This window comes from Nymphaea colorata, chromosome 1 (assembly GCF_008831285.2).
Source record: "Nymphaea colorata isolate Beijing-Zhang1983 chromosome 1, ASM883128v2, whole genome shotgun sequence".
Taxonomy (NCBI): Eukaryota; Viridiplantae; Streptophyta; class Magnoliopsida; order Nymphaeales; family Nymphaeaceae; genus Nymphaea; species Nymphaea colorata.
This window is the reverse complement of record NC_045138.2, coordinates 37,854,086-37,877,125: the sequence shown is the minus strand read 5'-3', so window position 1 is coordinate 37,877,125 and position 23,040 is coordinate 37,854,086. Positions and strand designations below refer to the sequence as shown.

The 23,040-nt window shown below is 40.8% G+C and overlaps 1 protein-coding gene, 2 non-coding genes and 1 pseudogene across 4 annotated transcripts; 1 reads left to right on the top strand and 3 right to left on the bottom strand.

Annotated features, from left to right (window-relative positions):
• The first annotated feature begins 291 nt into the window (after nucleotides 1-291).
• On the top strand, nucleotides 292-14,942 carry LOC116257067 (dynamin-related protein 5A-like; annotated as a pseudogene).
• A 2,402-nt stretch (nucleotides 14,943-17,344) lies between these two features.
• Nucleotides 17,345-17,440, bottom strand: LOC116246537 (small nucleolar RNA snoR31/Z110/Z27). The gene has a single exon (XR_004170721.1). It is a non-coding gene; the product is annotated as a small nucleolar RNA snoR31/Z110/Z27 (small nucleolar RNA).
• A 74-nt stretch (nucleotides 17,441-17,514) lies between these two features.
• Nucleotides 17,515-17,599, bottom strand: LOC116246544 (small nucleolar RNA snoR31). Its single transcript, XR_004170728.1, has one exon. It is a non-coding gene; the product is annotated as a small nucleolar RNA snoR31 (small nucleolar RNA).
• Nucleotides 17,600-19,093: 1,494 nt separating this feature from the next.
• On the bottom strand, nucleotides 19,094-22,903 carry LOC116251874 (wax ester synthase/diacylglycerol acyltransferase 4-like). 2 transcript variants are annotated; one of them, XM_031626084.2, is made up of 5 exons: nucleotides 22,675-22,903; nucleotides 20,709-21,281; nucleotides 19,939-20,292; nucleotides 19,508-19,645; nucleotides 19,094-19,325 (listed from the first exon to the last, which is right to left on the bottom strand). In XM_031626084.2, exons 1-5 carry the CDS (start codon nucleotides 22,882-22,884, stop codon nucleotides 19,155-19,157), a joined length of 1,446 nt encoding a protein of 481 aa, XP_031481944.1. In that variant the 5' UTR covers nucleotides 22,885-22,903; the 3' UTR covers nucleotides 19,094-19,154. The 2 variants fall into 2 exon arrangements, with proteins under 2 accessions (XP_031481944.1, XP_031481945.1); XM_031626085.2 differs by lacking the exon at nucleotides 19,939-20,292.
• Between the last annotated feature and the right edge of the window lie 137 nt (nucleotides 22,904-23,040).

Here is a 23,040-nt window from a genome sequence, read left to right as displayed (position 1 = left end):
AAAAGTTATTTGGTTTCGATTGAAATTGCATGGCTTGCTATACGTACCTTATTCCCCGTTTGCCCGTTTGATGCACAGGAAAAATCCTGTGCATCGGGTGAAAAACGTACGGTGAAGAGAAGTTTACCTCGATGAGTGGTGTGTGCATCGCACGCAGTAAAATTTCACCCGCACGCAGTAAAATTTCACCCGCAAAGTAAAATTTCTCTGTACGACGAAGGTAAAACTCACCCGAAAAAAAGTTCAGAGCTTAGACTTTTTACCGCAGATCTTTTTGAGAGCCGTTAGGCTGTCAAAAAATCTCGTTCTCGCTGCCTCTTTCCCCTCCGTCGCCTCTTTCCCTCTCCTCTCTCGGTCTCTCTTTCCTCTCCTCTCTCAGAGCCTCTCCTCTCTCGCTCTCTCCTTCCTCTCGCTCTCTGAAAGCCTCACCTCTCTCGCTCTCTCCTTCCTCTCCTCTCTCGCTGCCTCTTTCCCCTCCGTCGCCTCTTCCCCTCTCCTCTCTCGGTCTCTCTCGTTCCTCCCCTCTCTCAGAGCCTCTCCTCTCTTGCTGCCTCTTTCCCCTCCGTCGCCTCTTCCCCTCTCCTCTCTCGGTCTTTCGTTCCTCTCCTCTCTCAGAGCCTCTCCTCTCTCGCTCTCTCGTTCCTCTCCTCTCTCGCTGCCTCTTTCCCCTCCGTCGCCTCTTCCCCTCTCCTCTCTCGGTCTCTCGTTCCTCTCCTCTCTCAGAGCCTCTCCTCTCCTCTCTCGGTTTGTCGTTCATCTCCTCTTTCAGAACCTCTCCTCTCTCGCTCTCTCGTTCCTCTCCTCTCTTGCTCTCTCGCTCTGTCGTTCCTATCCTCTCTCGCTCTCTCTTTCTTCACACGCAGGCCTTCAGACACCATCTTCAACAGGAAATATCTGTTCTTCCCTCTTGGCTGCAACATTACTCAGGTATATGGCGATTTCTCATTCACTGGAAATTTCTGTTCTTCCCTCTTGGGTGCTCGTTTGCTTTTGTCTTCCTATTATGGTTCTTTCCGATGAATTTGGAGAGTATGGTCAAGTTGATCTGCTGTTGAAGTGGATATGTATTTTGTTGTGCTTCCTGACTGAGGATTAGTTGTGTTTTTGGTTTCCCTTTTCTTTCTTTTCATTGTTCACCTGCTGTTATCTGGTAGGAAGAAAATTTCATGACCGAGAAGCCTTATCGATGCATAGGCTGTCATCATTATTATTGTTGTCATCATTATCATTGTTATTGTTGTTTGTATATCAAAATTATCATCCCATTTCAAGGGCTTAGCTATCTGAATATATCTGTCGTAACTGTTGTTTTTGGGATATTAACCGCATGGATGTGATCTTGCTTTAATCATTAATCATAATACTCTAATGGCATTTCCTGAAGTGCCATAGCATTGTCATTATAGCACTCTGAAAAGTGACATGCATCCAGCTTCATCACAGAGGGATTGACTGAGAACCAGTAGCACTTGCTTGCTCTCTGCTGTCAACTATGTTTAAGCTGAGAAAAATATTGGAAAGCACCATATGCAAAGGAAAGAATAATGACTAAGCATAACTTGCAATATTTCGATTGGTTTCTGTATCTGTCAGAAATCAATCTGTTTCTCAATTATAAATTCATCTGAATTAGTTAAAAGTTGATTTTTTGCACATTTTAGTATTTGACATGGCTGTTTAAGTTATTTGCTGAGGATACATCAACTTATTTCAGGGTTCATCGAGCTGGGCCACGAGAGCATATATATTTCAAAACCTCAAGAAGTAAATGCAGCAATAGTTACCTGTGGAGGCCTTTGTCCCAGTTTTAATTATGTGATTAGGCAGGTAAGTATAGACCATATCTGTCTCTCTTACCTCATTAATCAAGAACCTCTATAAATAGTAGCAGGGAAAACTGACACCTGAAAGTGCCAAGCATTGTAAATGTAATAAACTTCAAACTAGTGGTGTCACTTTCACATGGCTACCAAAATTTTCCAAGTTTACAGCTCCACAATGCCTTCAACGTGCTACTGTAGTAATAGAAGTGCAAGGATCAGTTGTGGTATAATTTTTGGATTGAATTACCGGGTGTGCTACAAGTTCATCACCCAAGATGAAGTACCCATTTCACTTAGCCTAGAGGTTATTTATGATATCTTTTTGGTGGTATGTGTACGTATATGGCTAATTCTACTGTGATTTTTGATTCATTAGAATTGACATGTCATTAACTTAAGGGTTGTTTATGATTGGTCACATGAATGAAACCTGTATGCCTTTTCTCTCAGGCATCCTGCACAGAGAAAAAAGGGGATGAGGGGAGTGGACAGCTTTCATCACCGTTCTTCATCCTACAGGCAGCTGTAGCGCGCTGTTGGATGAACAGGAGGGCTGATTCTTCCTCCCTCAGCATGCTCCCGACATTCTCTCCCGCGTCGATCAGCCATTTCAGGTGTGGATTTCTATCTTGATATTCCCTTTTTGTTTTGCCTTTTATTTATTTTTCTTATGCATTTTCCTATCTGTGTGTGTGTGTGTGTGTGTGTGTTTTTTTTTTGTAAAATGTGATGCTTTTGGATGTTGAATTTTCTGTATGTATCCTCTGTGCTGTTATACTGTCTTCTTATTCTTCTTCTTTTCCCCACATGTGAAGAACTAATTATGTCAAGGGTACTAAGCCCAATTAGGTGGGTTATACAATCACAGTGTACAATTTATCGTATGAAATATCACCTTATTTTTATTTGATATATGCTGCATACTGTTGCTTGTTTCTTGACTCTTTTGTTTCCCCTGCTTTGGCTAGTATTTGAGCTTCATGGAAACAATAGTTTGTAGCAGTAACAGAAAATAGTGTGCATCAAATTCATTTAGCCTATTGTTTGTGTCTTATGCAGTTCCTTTCATGCCCTTGTTCGACATGTTGAAAACTTAAACTACATAATCATTTCGTGTCAGATTATTATCTTGAAAATTTTGTGCTTCTCCTGTTTTAAGATTTTTCTGCTAAAACAATAATGTGGCAACTACAAAACAATCTGCAGTCAACCGAGGTCCGAAGCTGCACCACAGGAACACATTTTTCTTATCCTAACCTGAGAATGGCCAAATTATTCAAAGGAAAATTGAAATGTTCATATCAACAAAACAACTCAAATTTCATGTAATTCTGAATCTCATTTTCAAAGGAAATCCCGTGCCAGCTAAGCACTTAAAAAAAAACAGACGTGTTGCAGATAGCACAAGATGTAACAGATGATGCATCTATATAACTTGTTTCAATATGAATCAGCACTTACCATGTTCTGTGAGACATTTCATCTGCTTGATAAAGAGAGTTTCTTTTACCTCGGATCTGATCTGAGATTATATAACAGAGAATCTCAAATACAAGGAATTGAGGTCAGACCACTTCGCTCGACAAATCTGAAAAAAAAAAATCCTGGTAACTTTTGTCTCTTTCTCGATCCCAACCAAATTAGCATTCAATTCGCATCGGCAACTGTCCCCCTCCATGGAGCTAAATGTGCATACTTTTATACATGTATTTTTTTTCCTTTGTTTTCAGTTACTAAGATGCTTTCTGGCTATTGATATGATTCTATCTTTCTACTTTATTTTTGATGTCGGATCATCTTGAGAATCTCAAATCCAAGATCCAAATATTTAAGACAGAAAACTACAAGCTGAAGTGGTGTGTTTGAAAGGCCTGGGTAAGTTATCCAGCCACAACTTCTTTGTGGGGAGAAAAATAGGACCCGTGCGTTAGGCCCTTAGTCCTTACAAACCTCGACCTTTAAACAAGAAAACAAATTGTTTGCGAATGTTTTTCACCAACATTGAAGAGTTAAACGAAGAGCGTTTCGATCATCAAGAGCAAATATCGGATGTGAATCAGTAAATGCTTTAAGACAATGGGTTGAATGCCCAGTTTGGTACGACTGGTCCTAAGAAGCTCGGCTAAGTGAATGGTGGAGCATAGAGCCATGTTTCATGAGGACTAAGCTGACCCGGTGATAAACTAGAAGGGTCAGCCAAATGTTCCTTATCAGCAGTCCGCATAAGCTTGAGCAACTCAATCCAGCCGAATCGCTTGCCAGTAAGGGTAGGTGTCGGGTTTGGGGTCCGTTGAGTTTTCGGCCCTCAACTCATGCTCGTCTCTAAATTGGACCAGTTTGGCCCCATGCCCATCCTTATTTGCAAGGTAAACAAAAGATGATTGATGAGCCTTCGGCTTAGTATCGACTTCAATTTGGGTCGATCCGGCTCAATGTTCATCCTTATCTGCATTAGATAGCTCGTGCACAAGGATGAAAGAAAGTTTAGTCCTGCATCGCTCGTTGAAGAAGATTTTCATTTCTTTATATGTCATTGTTGAAGAAACATTCTGATCGAACGGTATCGGGCAGGGGCAGGGGCAGAGGCCTTGATTCGAAAATTATAAGGTGGATTAAATGGTAACATCTTTTTTTCCTTCCTGCCGACCTGATTCTTCTCTGTTGTTTTTCATTCGTGCTGAATCTCCTCCTGCCATTCACAGAAGTTTTTTTTGCTTGTTGCCTGCCTGAGTTCCTTTTCTTCCCCCTTCGTTTTTCATTTAAATCTGAATTGTCTCCCTCCATTCGGCAAAAGGGCGGTCGCTGAATCCCATTTCCGCTCCCAACTTGTTCTGATACTTGTGGGAATCACCGTGGTGCCGCAGAGGTTTTGCTATTTTACTTTTACCACTCGATTCTTTTGCTTGGTTTCGTTTTCTCATGCGTTCTGAAACGAATTAGTCCGCAGATGCCGCTTTGTTTCCAGTGTCGCGTCCAAGTTTTCGCTAAATGTTTTTCTGTACTCTTTGCTTCCATTTTTCCTCCGCCTAGTCGTTTATTTTCTATTTTACTTGGAATCATCTCCGTGCGTTTGGTAGGGAGGATGACGCTCCTATCTTATTTCTTATGTGTGCCATTGTGCTAGAACTGAGTTGATCTTGATCTTTCTTTCACTATTTATGTGTAGATTCTTGTTGTTGGCTTCATTCTTCCTTCGGTCTGAAACGAATTAGTCGCAGATGCCGTTCTCTTCCTAGTGCGACCACCATCGGATGCGATTACGATGAGAGGTACTGATTGTGGTTTCCGTTGTCTTATTTAATCAGGGTGATGTTTCACTTACTGTACAAATTTGTCATCCTTGTCTTCTTGAATATCGAGAAATTCATCTACTTTTCGTTTGCTTTTCTTATTTCTAGTTCAGTTGTAGCCGCCTCTTCCTTGTTCTAATGAAATAAGCAAACCCATTTTTTCTTTTCTCATTTATTTTAGTTCCTCAAGATGATTCTGTTTTCCCAAATACGCTTCTTGTTTTTCAGAATGTAAGATCATAAGATTAAAACCAAATTCTTCAAACTGGGTGTTGAACTTCTATATCGTTTCATTTGGGAATACACACAGGAAACTTCATCTATGGACTATGAAGAACAAATCCATGCCTTCTTCTGTTTCCTCCTTTTCAAGTTATGTTAAAATGTTATGCAGTCTTCGCTCCAAACTTTCCTATTTGCACAGGGGCCAAACCAGAGGCATTTTTTGATGCATCACCTAGACCAGAAGCTAGGAGAAATCACCAAATGGGCATTCCAATGTGAGACTGCGCGAGAGAGCTCTCCCAACCTTCATTCAACAAAAATGAGCTGAATGTACAATGATTACAAAACTTTAGAATTCCACAGCACTACAGGGACAAAATTAAAGTGCTGTGAAAAAAAACCAATTCGGCTCCAAAATGGGCTGAAAAGGAAGAACAATTCAAAAGCTCTAAATAAAAGAGAGATACAGCTGTGCGCATCGGAAAAAGGACTGTGAACTTTGGGTGAGTAGTCGATAAACAACCAGCAAAACCAAGAGGTGGAGCGTAATAGCTAAAGAAAAAAGCCCACAGTTAGAACTACAATTAACCTCATTACTGACGTTGTTATCAAAGCCAAACGAAAGCATCATTTGCGTCTTCCAACTCCAATCCATTGCAAATCTTGAGGCGCTATGGAGCATCCTGATGAAGATACATTGCTGGATCCTTCAACCAATGAGAGACATCAACCTCTCAATGGTGGAACCAGGTAAAAACCCTGCATACACCTGAAGCTTAGGAGCCATGGCGTCCAACAGCAGATATCGCTGAAGAAGGAAGCAGCTGCCCTCCAAACATCGTCTTAGAGAATCAGTCCATTGTCGGTTAGAAACAAATAGCAATGGTGCCAACAGTGGAAGAAAATTGCTGGATACAATTTTGAAGAGTTTTCATTTCAGGAAGTATGGCATCTTCTAGATCAGTGAAGGCTCTGCTATAGATGAGAGTATCTTTAGAGTTAGTGATGGCCACCCCGATTTGCGAGCCTACCTTCAATAGAAACAGTAAGCATGGGGACAAAGAACTCACAACTGGAAAGATGGAACCTTGGTTCAGCACTGACATTATATTTAATCCACCAGAGAACCTTTTTCCCTTTTTTTTTTCCAATCTTGAGCAAGAATGGTATCAACACAAGCTTTCCACACCGTGTGCTTGAACTGAACTAGGGACAAGCAGCAATCTTGGTGCCACTCGAAATTTTCGAGATGATAGTGGGAAAAGTTGAGTCCAATACTTACTAAGCCAACCCCTCTTAAAAGAGGTAGTGTTCCATCTTTGAATTCATTAATGACCCAGGAGTGGGGAGGGCGTCGCTTATTGAATTTCTTCATGATTAGAAGCCAAACATTGGCAGCAAAATTACAATTGAAGAATAAGTGACAGAGATCCTCCTCAGCTTTGCAACAAGAAGCACAGCGACTAGGGAAATGGATCCAAGGCTTTTCATGCAGTCTTGGCAGGGCAGTCTATTTGAACAAGCCAGAGAAAGAATCCATTTGTAGCGGGGCAGGCAGGCATTAGTCCAAATGTTCCCCCTCCAGTTCTGACTAATATTATGTTCCCGTATCAAATTCCAAATATCCATTCTAGATAATGAAAGAACATCTCCAAATCACCAAATGGGCATTCGGCCCCATGATTTGACAACCCTAATTTATTTCAGTCTTCTGGTTTGGTACAACCTCCCATGACTGACCATGGAAACAAGATATTTTGAGGTAAATGTGGTTAGTTTCATGCAAGATCTCAATTTACATCTTTCGTTCAGAGAAAACTTCTGAGAACATTTTTGTTTTTCATATAAGTGAAAATCTTCCTTTTGTATGTATCTTTTGTGGAATGCAGAAACATTTAATCCTCTGTTATTGCACTTTTCTGTAACAAGGAGAGATGTCTGTCTTCAAAGTTGATCCAATAATACTTCTAATGGGATTCGTTTTTTTGGCTAACTGCCACAATTTATCAGTTTAGTCGTATCTCTTTCTTTTTTTTCCTAGTCATGAGGAGCTGTTAAACACTTCATACTCTTCCTTTTGTCTTGCAGGGTAATCAATGGAAACAAACTGTTGAACTATGAACATCCTTACAATCTGAATAAGTTCATATCTCATTAGATGGTTGACAAGAAAAGGTCAACTTGATTTTGAAAACCTTGAGATATCTTTCTGAGTAACAATCCGCAACTTTTATATCCTTTTGTCAAGAACAAGTTCAACCCACCAGCTTGCCGATTGAAACAAAAGAATCATGTCCAATTTTTTATGCTTCCCTAATTAGCAATGTACACCAAGCTGGCTTCTTACTCTTGAGCATAGTTTAACAACATATTTTTGATCTGCATCTGAGAGCATCATTATCCAAGGATGTGAGCTCCCTAGAGAATAGAGATCTGTTGGATTAATGAAACTAGTCCTTGCTTAGAAGTTTGTGGACTTGCTTTTGGCCTTGCAAAAGCATTAACCCACAAGAAGGAAATAAATTTACAGTTTATGAACATTTCTTTCACCTCAACAGATAAAGATTGGTTGGGCCTACGAATGCCTCAGATTCATGAACGAATCAAATTAAGCTTGAGATTCTGCATATGGGAAGAAGACAACAAGATCATTTTAGAAATAAACTAAAATTTGGAAAGCCCGCAGCTTGAAACTTTCACGAAAAAGTCTATTAAAGGTGAAAAGAGTGCAATTCCCCAAGAAAATGAATCTCGTGTTTGCAAGTTAAAAAAAAAAATCTGTGGTATAAGTTTTCATTATCATAGGAACCATACCAATAAAATTGGTTTTATTGGCATGAAAAAAGTGATGATAAGATTCATCATCTTTCAGTTGTTAAGTTATCTATGAAATGCCTCGTGATTTATTTTGGTCATTTCATTTGAAGGTGTTATTGTCGTATTACCTTATGTTAAGTGAAAAGAAGGGTTTTATGCTTCGTTATTCTTAATTAAAGCAGAGTTCATGATATTTCAGTTTTGACTTCTTACCTTCATTGATCTTGTATACATTATGAATCAACAATTGCCAAAGCAACATCTGTTTCATTCTTGCACTTAGTTATGCACAAATCTTGTCCTAAATTTGATGTCTCACTACAATTATCATCGATGCTCCAGTTTCGTTGCTTAGCTATTTGCTTAAGCCTATATTGTATGCGTGCAATGTTTTTCTTGTATAATATTTTTAGTGCTGCTGTTATGTCCTATGTAACAGTTTAAGAATCATGGCAAAACCAAGAACTTTTATTCGTTAATGACAATCCAAGCTGTCTGCCAATGGAGACAAATGTGTCTTTATCTATAATTTGAGACCCTGAATGCATGAAGAGGATTCTGATGATTATGAAAGTCCAAAACCAATGAAAAATCCATACTTCTCTACCTCAAACCTTCCTTTAACATTTCCACGAAGATGATAAACAATGTCCGAGTCAACTTAGGGGATCTGCCTGCAAAATTCTTCATTCGAAGTAACAGCTCTGTCTTTTGGCAATGCCACAAAAGGGGTCGAGTACTGTCACCAAGGTAACCACTTGCGCTTAAATATCGATCAACTTCCCATCTATCAGTGAATTCCTATTTGAGACCATATTGTTAGTCTCAGAACTGGTGAACTAAAGCCACCATTTTCATAATTTAGCTACTGACAACATTCCATTATCCCTTTGATGCATGAAATGGAGATGAACTCAAGACTCGAAATACCTTCAGTCTATTGTCAAACTTGGAAACAACAACTATTGTGTAGCGTAGAGTGAGATCAACACTTCGAACAACATCTAACCATAGTGAAAAAACACCATTCAACACTGCTCTGTTGGAGGAACAAAAGCAGTCGATGTGGAGGAGCTGCCAATGCCTTAACCATAGACAAAATCTCATCAGGAGTGCTATCTGGTTCTCTTTTCTTTGCCTTGATGAATTAACCAGATGTAAGTCAAAACAAAGGAAAACGACAAGATTAAACAGAAGTGGCCCTTAAGCAATATCATTTCTTTCCGGAGATTGGCAATGCTACATGTTGCTTCTATTAGTAGACATGTGATATATATTCTCTTTATCGTTGTTGGCAGAAGCTTTAACCAGCAACATGATTGTAATTGTTTGACTTTGAATTGGACGTTTCATTGTCATGGTTATAGTCGTTAGGGTCGGGCATTTCAGTGTTGTTGAACTTGCCATAGGTGTGCACACTTGAATTTGGCGTTTGAGTGTTGTTGGACTTGCCATAGATGTGCACGCATGAATTTGGATTGCACTTTCCATTGTAGTCGTGAGTCAGCAAATCTTCTTCTTTAACAGTAGCAACCCATGGGAATCAGCAGCCCGCTAGTAATGCCCACAAAAACCCCCAAACCAAAAATCTAGGAGGCAACAACCCTGTCCAGGAGGCCCAAGCCAAGGCTATGGAGCCGCCGTCGACAGAATCTTTCAGGTCTAGGTTCGAGGCTTACAACCGATTGCAGGGTGCCGTTGTTGCGTTTGGCGAGAAGCTGCCCATTCCGGAGATTGTCGCCCTCGGCAAGCAATCTGATGGGAAGAGCTCCTTTATTGAAGCGCTCCTAGGGTTCAGATTCAATGTACGAGAGGTGGAAATGGGAACCCGCAGGCCTCTGATTCTCTAGATGGTTCACGAACTGTCTGCTTTGGAACCAAGGTGCCGCTTCCAGGTGCGTTAATCGTGGACATCTAAGGTCATTGGTCTCTTTCTTTTTGGGTTAAATGCAAGTGTGAGTTCAAGGGTTTCATTTTCGTCATCATAGGAACCATACCTTATGGTTCTATTGGCATGAAAAAAGTGATGATAAAATTCAACATCTGTCAGTTGTTAAGTTTATCTATGAAATGCCTCGTGATTTATTTTGGTCATTTCATTTGAAGGTGTTATTGTCATATTGCCTTATGTTAAGTGAAAATAAGGGTTTTAGGCTTTGTTATTCTTAATTAAAGCAGAGTTCATGATATTTCAGTTTTGAACTTCTTACTTTCATTGATCTTGTATACATTATGAATCAACAATTGCCAAAGCAACATCTATTTCATTCTTGCGCTTAGTTATTTACAAATCTTGTCTTAAATTTGATGTCTCACTGCAATTATCATCGATGCTCCAGTTTCGTTGCTTAGCTATTTGCTTAAGACTATATTGTATGCGTGCAATGTTTTTCTTGTATAACATTTTTAGTGCTACTGTTATGTCCTATGAAACAGTTTAAGAATCATGGCAAAACAAGAACTTTTATTCGTGGATGACAATCCAAGCTGTCTGCCAATGGAGACAAATGTGTCTTCATCTATAATTTGAGACCCTGAATGCATGAAGAGGATTCTGATGAATATGAAAGTCCAATTGTCTCATCTTCGGCCATCACAGAAGTTATCAAGTCTAGAACTGATTCACATGTGAAAAAGATTAAAACTGCAGTTTTTTTGAAGCCTATTCTGATGAGAGCAGAATATGAGAGCATAATTGGTATATTATGCTCTCATCACGATAGACTTCGGAGAAACTGTAGTTTTAGACTTTTTCAAATGTGAATCAGTTCTACACTTGATAACTTTTGTGATGGCCGAAAATGAGACAATTGGACTTCATTAGAATTCTCTTCATGCATTCAGGGTCTCAAATTATAGAAAAATACACATTTGTCTCCATTGGCAGATAGCTTGGATTGTCATCAACGAATAAAAGTTCTTTGTTTTGCCATGATTCTTAAACTGTTTCATAGGACATAACAGCAACACTAAAAATGTTATACAAGAAAAACATTGCACGCATACAATATAGTCTTAAGCAAATAGCTAAGCTACGAAACTGGAGCATCGATGATAATTGCAGTGAGACATCAAATTTAAGACAAGATTTGTAAATAACTAAGCGCAAAAATGAAACAGATGTTGCTTTGGCAATTGTTGATTCATAATGTATACAAGATCAATGAAAGTAAGAATTTCAAAACTGAAATATCATGAACTCTGCTTTAATTAAGAATAACAAAACCTAAAACCCTTATTTTCACTTAACATAGGGCAATACGACAATAACACCTTCAAATGAAATGACCAAAATAAATCACGAGGCATTTCATACTTAACAACTGAAAGATGTTGAATTTTATCATCACTTTTTTCATGCCAATAGAACCAATTTTCTTGGTATGGTGCCTATGATGACGAAAAGGAAACCCTTGAACTCACACTTGCATTTAACCCAAAAAGAAAGAGACCAATGACCTTGGATGTCCACGATTAACGCACCTGGAAGCGGCACCTTGGTTCCAAAGCAGACGGTTCGTGAACCATCTAGAGAATCAGAGGCCTGCGGGTTCCCATTTCCACCTCTCGTACATTGAATCTGAACCCTAGGAGCGCTTCAAGAAAGGAGCTCTTCCCATCAGATTGCTTGCCGAGGGCGACGATCTCCGGAATGGGCAGCTTCTCGCCAAACGCAACAACAGCACCCTGCAATCGGTTGTAAGCCTCGAACCTAGACCTGAAAGATTCTGTCGACGGCGGCTCCATAGCCTTGGCTTGGGCCTCCTGGACAGGGTTGTTGCCTCCTAGATTTCTGGTTTGGGGGTTTTTGTGGGCGTTGCTAGCGGGCTGCTGATTCCCATGGGTCGCTACTGTTAAAGAAGAAGATTTGCTGACTCACGACTACAATGGAAAGTGCAATCCAAATTCATGCGTGCACATCTATGGCAAGTCCAACAACACTCAAACGCCAAATTCAAGTGTGCAACCTATGGCAAGTTCAACAACACTGAAATGCCCGACCCTAACGGCTACAACCATGACAATGAAATGTCCAATTCAAAGTCAAACAATTACAATCATGTTGCTGGTTAAACTTTAAAGCTTCTGCCAACAACGATAAAGAGAATACATATCACATGTCTACTAATAGAAGCAACATGTAGCATTGCCAATCTCCATAAAGAAATGATATTACTTAAGGGCCACTTCTGTTTAATCTTGTTGTTTTCCTTTGTTTTGACTTACATCTGGTTAATTCATCAAGGCAAAGAAAAGAGAACCAGATAGCACTCCTGATGAGATTTTGTCTATGGTTAATGCACTGGCAGCTCCTCCACATCGACTGCTCTTGTTCCTCCAACAGAGCAGTGTTGAATGGTGTTCTTCACTATGGTTAGATGTTGTTTGAAGTTGATCCCACTCCGCGCCACACAATAGTTGTTGTTTCCAAGTTTGACAATAGACTGAAGGTATTTCGAGTCTTGAGTTCATCTCCATTTCATGCATCAAAGGGATAATGAAATGTTGTCAGTTGCTGAATTATGAAAATGGTGGCTTTAGTTCACCAGTTCTGAGACTAACAATATGGTCTCAAGAATTCATTGATAGATGGGAAGTTGATCGATGTTTAATTGCAAGTGGTTACCTTGGTGACAGTACTCAACCTTTTTTTATGGCATTGCCAAAAGAAAGAATTTCGCAGGCAGATCCCCCAAGTTGACTCGGACATTGTTCATCATCTTCGTGGAAGTGTTAAGGGAGGGTTTGATGAAGAGAAGTATGGATCTTTCATTGGTTTTGGACACCTAAGAGATTACTTGGAGTCGGAGATACAAGGAGGTTGCTCCTGCAACTCTTGACTTACTAGAACAACGTTGTGTTGAAGTTGCAGTTGTGCTAGCTCGAGCTGGTATCAAGCTGCAGGCTACTTCTGATGTTGCTTCTCTCTGGAGATTGACAATGCTACATGCTGCTTCTATTAGTAGACATGTGGTACGTATTTTTTTTATCGTTGTTGGCAGAAGCTTTAACCAGCAAATTTGTTACTTTTTGGCATTTCTTTGCTTAACATAGTGGGCATTGATCAATGGAGCCGCTGACCCTGCCCCAGAGGAATGGGGGAAAACAACTGATGAAGAACGACTTGAAAGTGGCTTTGGAAGTTGGCCTGGAGTTGTTGAAGAAGCTTTATGGTGGAGCTGCATTCGAGAGGGTAATGCATGAGTTCAGATGTGCTACCCATTCTATAGAATGCCCGACAGTGTCAAGGGAGAAGGTAGGTTTTCCGATTAGAAACATTCATAATTTGTGATGATTTAAAATGTGTATTAACTTCTAATGCTCTTTGTGCTACAGGTTGCATTTTGCTCGCCCATGCTGGTAGAGGTGGGGGTGGGGGAGTGGAAGGTGCAGCTCGTGCAGCAGCTCGGTCATGGTTCGCTCCTCTCTTGGACACTGCGTGCGGCTTGCGTATGTCTTGAGGAACCTTTTTGACCTTGCTGCTGAACGTAACAAGAACAATGAATCTTTAGATGGTACAGTTGGTAGCTTTCATTCACAATTTTATCTTCATGGGTGAATGGACTGGTTTCATTTTTTCCTTACGAAGGCCATTTTATTTCTCAAATGAGCAGATGGAAGATGGAAGGGAAGCATGGACGGTTATGTTGGTTTTCATGCGGCGCTTCGGCATTCATACAATCAGTTCATTCATGACTTAGCAAAGCAATGCAAGCAGCTAGTTCGTCACCACTTTGATTCACTCACAAGCCCATACTCTCAAATCTGCTACTATGATAGTGATTCATTTGGAACTTCTGCATTTGGTGCAACTTCAATTCACAGATGCAACTTTAACGCTTTTTGGTGTCCACCTGTCAGGCAGGATTGCTCAAGAGTCAAGACAATGGGATGGATGATCAGGGGAATCAACCTCCAAAAGCCAATGCCCCTCCGCAGAATACACCAGGAAAATCATCAGATAAGGAAGTCCTAAGCGAGAGCCAAATGACTATTCGTAACCAATCCGGTTAGCCAGTGGGTGCAGGCAAGAAGAAGGACCATGGCAACCATGCTGAGCCTGGAATGAGGAAACGGCACATATGGATTATGCCAAGCAACACCACCTCTTTGGATCTTCACCAACGAAAAGGGAACTTGTTTGGTGGTGCAAACGACCACGCTTCAAGAACAGGTTCACCATACTCTGAAGTCTGCGGCGCTGCTTCTCAGCATTTTGCCAGAATCAGAGAAGTTCTTATTGAGCGAAGCCTGCCGTCAACTCTGAATTCTGGATTCCTAACTCCATGGTGAGCTTTGGAATCTTCAGAGTTTATATCTTGCACAACATTTCTACCCTTTCTCATCTACCCTTTCTCATACTTCTTGTGCAGCTTGTGCTTTTGTGTTGGGCAGCCGAGACAGGTTGATGGTGGCTTTGGGTTTGGACTTGTTTGCTGTGAATGATGAAAGGTTCTGTTGACATGGTCCGCAACGAGAGGGAGTCCCTGCAGATGAGGCAGAAGATACTGCAATCCTGCTTAACTGAGTTCAAGATTGTCGCTCGCTTTGACTTACAGAGGGAAAAAACTTTTCTTGCTTTATCGGGCTTGTGTTCTTCCTTGTCATTCACCGAGGTGTTCACTGCTAGTGAATGTATATGCACCATTATTCTTGATGCCGGATTTCTGGCACTCATCGTCAATGGAATATTTCGTTCTCTTACAACATAATATATGTATGTGACACTGACATAGCCCCGTGGAGGGTTTTGGAAGTAAAGGGCAATCAGCATCTTCCTACTGAACTTAAAGCTATCAGAATTTTATGACGAGTGCTTTGTCCATGGACACGCCCATTGGGGTTAATCTACTTTACTTCCAACCAATAAATTAAAGAGGGGCTTAAGTAGAAGTCCGATCATCTGGTTGGCAACGTCTTTCATGAATAATCGCAGCATGTGATTAGCGACCATCCACGCTCAATAAACCTCCGTGAATGGTGGACCCTGATCTTTAAAAGGAATAGATGCTTGATCAGCTGGTTGTTAGTGCCAACACAAGAAAGAAATCTAGAAAATCATGCATGGACTAATGTTATCAACATCGGTTCATATCGTGATACAAATTGGTTATATTGGCTAATTCAGCTCCAATATGTTAATAATAATAATTGTTTTTCATATTCTAAAAATGCCTGATATGAACTGATACAAGTGGGATGTGTGTCGCCATATCGGCTGATATGGTACATTGGAAACCTGATATGAGATGTAAACCGATCTTTACAATATTGAAATGGAAGACAATTATTTGTCCGTCGTTTGCGATCAATGGTTTCTCATGATCATAAGCATCTTTGCCAGCCAACTTCCAGAACCCATCGATGCAAAAAATTAACCAAAACCAGTTTCTCATACAAGATGGCAGATTGTCCCGGAGCACTTCATATCACTACAGCGCGCCTTGTGAATTAGAACATCCTTTCGCTTGAGAATATAGAATTCCGCATTTGAAACAGAACTAGCCCAAATGGGTGGTAGTTAAATCGATTAAATGGTGATAAACTGCTTACTTGGTCTTAGTCATTCGCACCTGCGTGTCCTAACCTTGAAGATTATTTGACGTAAGAGATGAAAGAAAAGGAAGGAAATAATTTCTCTGCAATAAGAGCTTCGTCCATATATTGGTGTTGTATTTAAGACCCTCCAGGTGAAGAACGTCAAGAGCTTGACACTCAAGATACAACCCTTTTGCTTCAGGAGCGTCTCTGATCCTATAACCTGAGGGAGGTCTGCCAATGGGCCGTGTTGCAGCAGTAAGATACTGTTCTTGTCCAATGAATCTACCCAAAAAATATTCATGGAGCAGGATGTTATAAGGTTTATGAATCTGCCATTTTTTGGGGGGGCAAATTCATGAGACAGCCTTTTAAGGGATGACAATTAGAGGAAAAGAAACATTTAATCCTCTGTTATTGCACTTTTCTGTAAGAAGGAGAGATGCGTCTGCCTTCAAAGTTGATCCAATAATACTTTTAATGGGATTCATTTTTTTTGGTTAATTGCCACAATTCTTCTGTTTAGTCGCATCTCTTTTTTTTTTTTCCCTAGTGGCGAGGATGCGTTCAACACTTCATACTCTTCCTTTTGTCTTGCAGGGTAATCAATGGAAACAAACTGTTAAATATCAGCATCCTTACAATCTGAATCAACTCATTAGATGGTTGACAAGAAAAGGTCAACTTGATTTTGAAAAGCTGGAGAGATGTTTTCGACTAACAATGCGCAACTTTTATATCCTTTTGTCAAGAACAAGTTCAACCCACCAGAATGATGTCCAATTTTTTATGCTTCCCTAATTAGCTACAACAAGCTGGTTTCTTACTCTTGAGCATAGTTTAACAACATTTTTTGAGCTGCATCTGAGAGCATCATTCTCCAAGGATGTGAGCTCCCTAGAGAATAGAGATCTGTTGGATTAATGGAGCTAATCCTTGCTTAGAAGTTTAAAGACTTGCTTTTGGCCTTGCAAAAGCATTAACCCACAAGAAGGAAATAAATTTACAGTTTATGAACATCATTCACCTCAACGGATAAAGATTGGTTAGGGCTTACGAATGCCTAAGAATCATGAACAATCAAAGTAAGCTTGAGATTCTGCATACAGGAAGAAGAGAACAAAGATCATTTTAGAAATAAACTAAAATTTGGAAAGCCCCCAGCTTGAAACTTTCACGAAAAAGTCTATTAAAGGTGAAAAGAGTGCAATTCCCAGTTACTTTTGCCAAGAATCTCATGTTAGCAAGTTAAAAAAAAACTGTTGTATAAGTGGGGTTCTTTCTTACGTTCGTAGTTAGGGAAAGTGTTTTTCATATTTTTTGCTTTACTGGATGTGATTTGGGTCAACTTTCAGCAAAATTTGGTTGTCCCACGATCCCACCATTTGTCTCTATAGGTAGGATAACAAATTGACGACTTATTTGGTAATTAGTCGGTCGATTGGATTTTCAATACTGATAGTTTTCCTAGAGCTCGAAACCTGTACATGTGATTGGAGAGAGTTAAAAGCAATAAAACCACAAGAAATCAACTCTTAGACTGGTTTATTTGGATCAAAACAAATAACACTCACTAAAAGTTTTCAAAAAAGAGTGGTCAAAACAGTGCAACTAAAAAAATAAAAACCGAAAAATAATATCCATAATTCTTTCATCATCAGAAATGAATAGTCGTTCTCATCCACAGTTGAATCCAACTGTGTAGGAAGGTGTCCTAAGATTTTTCTGATCTCATCATCTGATGAAAAGAACCCAAGAATACCAGAAATAGAAACAGAGCATCCCAAAAGTGAAAAAACATTTTAAAGCAAGAGCAGCCCTGAGATTCAGAAACAACGATGATCCATCACAAAGCATTTGCTTCAGTTCAAGTGTTGGATTATGTTTTTCTTTCATCCCCATCCATAGAAAACCAAACCCAATACACGCAATCCGGAAAAGAAAGAAAATACGATAATGATTCAGAAAGAACGTAGCGATGGATGTTATAATCATATCGAGACGATCATAACTCAATGACTTCATGTTCATCATCATCTTCGAAACAGAAAAGGACCCAAATCAGGCTAATAAAAAGCCCATGAAAACATTGCCGAAGAAAAAAAGTAAATAAGAAACAGAGATAGGGAAAGAGAGCAACACCAGACGCAAAAATGAACTACTGTCTCAGAAAACGGCGACCCAAGAGTACCAAATCTAAACAAAGTCACAAAAGAGGACCAAGTTTAAGAATCGAGATCATCGTTTCTGGAGAAGAGAAAACAGAGAAAAATAAACCAAAACCACAAATGCAGAAGCACCCGTCTCCGAAAAACCCAGAGACACCACACATCTACAAGAACAACGCGACTGCGAACCACACGGACTAAACAAGTGGAGGGAATTCCTTTAATAGGCTTTCTGAGAGGGTCCCTTGGAAACCCTAAGGAGAGAATCGCTGTCAGCCGTCCGATCTCGTCTTGATCCACGGTGAACGCAGTATCTGCCTTTTTTTGTCTCCCGTCGGCGAAGGAAGCCGGCACCCGGCTTCTAGTTCGGAGGAGCCAGCTAATACAAACGGTTCGGGCCAAGAGTGGATGTGAGTCCAAAGGGGCGAGATGGGTGGGCGAGGTGCCGCATGGGAGGGTCGGGTCAGCCATGGCCAAACCCGAACCGTTCCCACTATGGATCATGGGAGCAGAATTGAGATTTGATGTCCCATTTTCGTTTAAGCGACCGACCATTTGACTCTAGTTGGTCCTCTCTCATTGTCAGATTTCAAGTCCAAAATTTGGATCTCTAGCACATTCGACCCTTACATGTATCTATTCTCAAAATCTGGGTTGTCATATGCCCCTCTAAATGAGTGCACGGGTGTTCGCCTTTAAGATTGCACCAGTTTCATAGCTCAGATCTAATTTCTGTCATTCTAATCAAATTGGACCATATAGATTCAGCACAGTCTCTTTAGATAAGATTGGTAGCGAGTTCTTGATATTCGACTTGTATCCATGAGAATAGACGCAAGTAGGTTGGTAAATGGTTCCTGTGTCGTTCGGGATCTGGCTTGAGCATACATCCTGCTATTTCCTTAATTTTCATGCCTTATATGCCGACATTTACGCATTCATATGTGGGGGAGAGAGCGCGCCGCAAAAGCTTATGCATCAGTACCTCTTCAACGACCACGGTTAATGTCTTTGTAAGCAAATTTAACTGTTCTGTATATATGTGATTTACATTGTAGATTTGGCAACAATTGGGTTTAGATTTTGTTTTTACAACATAAAAACATTTTTCTAATTCCAAAATCATTGGGGGAGTTTGATTACTCTCTATTTGAAATCCATAGATCTGGTGTGGCATGTTTTTGTTAATAGGACAAAAGATCAATGGTTCATCCACATTCCACACTTCAAATCCTTATTTACTTCTTTGCATTGAAAAATAGTAGGAAAATCGGAGAAGGGAGGGTCTGATCTTAAAGTCTGCTTGAGGGCGTTGTTTTACGCTTCCCCCTTACAGCATCAAATATCTTGGCAAATGCTTCTTCAAAGCATCCTGTCATCGCTTCAGAATCTAAGAAACCTTGCTCTCCTCCTACAGACAATCTCAGCTTCCCCATGTAACTCAGCACTGATATGGTGAGGCTCTGCAGACATTAGCAACTCTCTATCAGCCATGGCAGACGAATCTAAACAGGGCATTGTGAAAATCTCTCTCTCTCTCTCTCTCTCTCTCTCTCTCACACACACACACACACACACACACACACACACACATATATATGCACACTCTTGCATGCACATGTGCCTGTCTAACGAGCATACCAACCTGCGGTGTATGCGTCGGCATGGAATAGAAGCATTTGACAGGACAGCCCGCCATGGATATCTTCTCCAATGGGCCAATTACGTTTGTAAGGCAGAAGCTGGTGTTTACTAGTGTCGAATGGATGTGCTCTGCTGCTGCCTGTAACAAGCAAAAGTGTCATATAAGTTCCAATTTAATGCAAATTTGGATATTCAGTCATGTGCTGATTCAAATTCAGATGAAGAACTTGATATGAGTCCAAATCTAGAGCTGGGGATCCAGCTTTTGCCGAAGGAAATGAACCAAGTGAACTCAAATCCGATCGGCCGGTTGAACCAAATCAGAACGTAACAATTTTAAATCCCTATCTCTGTCATGCTCCAGCCATGCTTCAAACATTGTCAAATGGTGACTACCCATTTGACATGGTTGGTTATAAGTATTAGGCACACCTCAGGGCCTCTTAGCCTCCTTAGCATCTCTAAGAATCTCCCAATTAGATATACACTCAGTGAGCTCCTCTTTTTACTGATCAGTTCTTGTGCTTCAAGCACATAATCGATTGGGTTCGCCTTCTTGATGCATTTGCATGCAGGGAGAGGAACATGTATATATCCGAACTGGTTTCCCCAGGACGCTTCAGCTCCATCCTTGCTTATATCCTCCAAAGACAGATGCTTAGAGAGACTTCTTGTGTTTAGCAACACCAATGCAGTGGCAGGTAAGTTTTCTGAGCCCGGACTCATGCGGTGCATGTACAACTGAATGCCATAGAATACAGTCCCTGTGATTACATCATTCACGGTCTGCCGTGAAAATAAAAAGGCAAGAAATCAGCGGACAATTAAGACAGTACAGTAAAATGTGAACCATGTTTTCCTTCTAGCAATTAACCTTGATGGATGGTTTGGTTGAATATGGGTGCCTAGAATTGTCAAAAGAGGAGATAAAGTATTAATATCTTCTAATCTTTGGTCGTTTTCGTGACCTTTTGTCTGATAAGTTCTGGAACACCGAAAAATAGGTTGGTGTGTTGTAGTTTTTAGTGCCAAAATACTGTTGAAACTAAAAACAAAAAAAGTTTATTTAGATTTTCATAACATTCAAGCACTTTAGTTTATAAAAACGAGGCTTCACGCTTAGCACTTTTTTGCGGATAAGTTGGACTCTTGTAAGCAAATGAACAGGAAATTTACATCAAAGATAGATCAAAGAAACTTACTGCCTTCAATTCTTCTCCAACTTCTCGAATCTCCTCTAGTGAAAGAGAAATACAGGAGATGAACACTGGCTTGAACTCAACCCCAACTTCACCTGATCTTATAGGAGACTTAGGATCTACAATCAAACTGCTTTTCAGCAGGCTCCAGCCAAAGTCTTGAAAGGTGATCCAATGCGGTGAGAGATGTCTCCATATGGTTCCGTTTTCAATTTTAGAACGGTGTTGCTTAGAGGAACCATTACAAGATGGAAATGTAAGTGGCAGGGACGGGTCGTCGGCTCTTCGCACACAGGAAAACAATGCTGTCATCAGGGAGAAGCCATCCCCAATTGCATGGTGGAGCTTGAGCACAAGGGTGTTCACTGCACTAGGAGTGCAGTACTTGAAGAAATGGACCTCCCACAGGGGCTTGTTCTGCGACATTTCTTCTACGGCTATCTCTGAGAGGTAGCCTTTCAAGTGTTTCTCATATTCTTGAGGTGACAATCCACGGGGGAATGTTGGGATCCTCATATGATCCTTAAGGTTCACCTTCACTGGCTTCCAATATTTCACACCCTTCTCATCTTTGACCTACAAATAATAGGAAAACTTTTCCACCTCAGAAGTATGACGAGTAAAAGCTTGAACGAAACTTTATGAAAGGTCAGTGGCATTAACGAGCATCGAAATTTGTACTTTATGCGAGGTTTTTCCGTATAACATTGGCGAAGACGAAATTCATGAGCACACAAGTAGTATATGTCTTAATGGCGCCATTCTCATCTGGGTAATCAAGCTGGAATTTTTTTTTGCCATTTTGAAAGGTAAACATGGAAACAATAAGAAATCCAATCCCTTATAGGTCCCGCCCCAACGTTATAAGGGGATGTATGAGTCTGGCAACAGCACCAGCCGAATAGATGCCAGCTTTGATTCCATGCATTGCGCGATGGAACGCCTGGAACATGTAAAAGCTGTTCTTATCGTTCCTTGTTTGATAATACACGCAGTTACAGAACACCCTATTCTTATAACAGGCTTTCAGCTTGCAAACAGCGATCATATCAAGAAAATCAAGCCGTGACTGCACATCTGCCCATGCAGTCCCCTTTGCATCATAAGAAATTTTGTGGTACATCAGGACTGATTTGTTGGAGGCTGTAGGCAGCTTGGGACATTTACGAGTTGTCTGACATGAATAGCTGGTAAAGTGCACTATTTCTTCCAGCCGCCGGGTGGAGGAAGACGGTAACGTCATTTTGAGGCGTCAAACAGAAGCAGAAGCAACATGAAAATGCCCAAGCAAGTTAAATCTGATGGTGACGCCAACCAGGTTTTTTTTTTTTTTGCAGCTACCAGTCTCGTATTTATGACAGGAGAGCTATTTGGGAATCCAAACTTTCTTTTTCGCCTTTTCTAATTGGCCGAACTAGTTCGAGTTCAAATTAATAAACCATTGTCATCTGAATGAGGGGATGCTGTGTGTGTGTGTGTGTGTGAGAGAGAGAGAGAGAGAGAGAGGGGTGGAAACTGGCCAAAAGAGATGGAGTAGAGCTTCGCTGTCAACAATGACTTGTATTGTCATTCAGCGAAGTTCGAAAGGCACTTCCACCTTTCTCTTTCGGAGCAGCGAGAAGAGATCATGATACCAGGTGAGTGATCTGCAATACCCTCCTAAACTATACTAACTGGTCGGTCAGGGTGGCGTATAGTGGGCGCGTCCCTCGTTCGATTCCCATGTAAACATTTCTCTCCCTCTCTTTCTTCCCTTCTTCCCCCCTCTCTGTGTGTGTGGCTAGATTAATGGCTACCATCACACGTTCTCAATAAGAAAAGAAAGTGGCCATTCGATCAATCTTCCATCAAAATTACTCCTACCAACAGCCAAAAAGCATAACAAAACCACGAACAAAAAGAGAGAGGAGAAGCAAGGAGAAAGACAAGACCACAACGATGAAAAAGATTTGGGCACCATGTAAACTACCATGATTGAGGAGAAGCGAGAGCTGATAGGCAAGAGCTCCTTCCTGAGGGTCTCCTCGCTTTGCTCCCCACCATCGATGGGGCTCTCCAGCTCGAACACTACCAGAATGTAGACGGACAGAACCGAGCTATTGAAGAACTGGCCGTTGGGGCTGACCGGAATCCGCTCATCCCCATCTTCACCATCTGCTGCCGCTCCTCCTCTCATCATCGGGCCGTTCGGCTGACCTCTGCAGTGCAATGGTGCCATCTTTTAAGCTTGCATAAATATATAGCCCCCTTCGCATGATTGCACCATCCCTTTCAACTTCGCCCCCACCATTATTTTCGTGTCTACGAATTTCAACTTTTCATTTTTGTCTTCGTA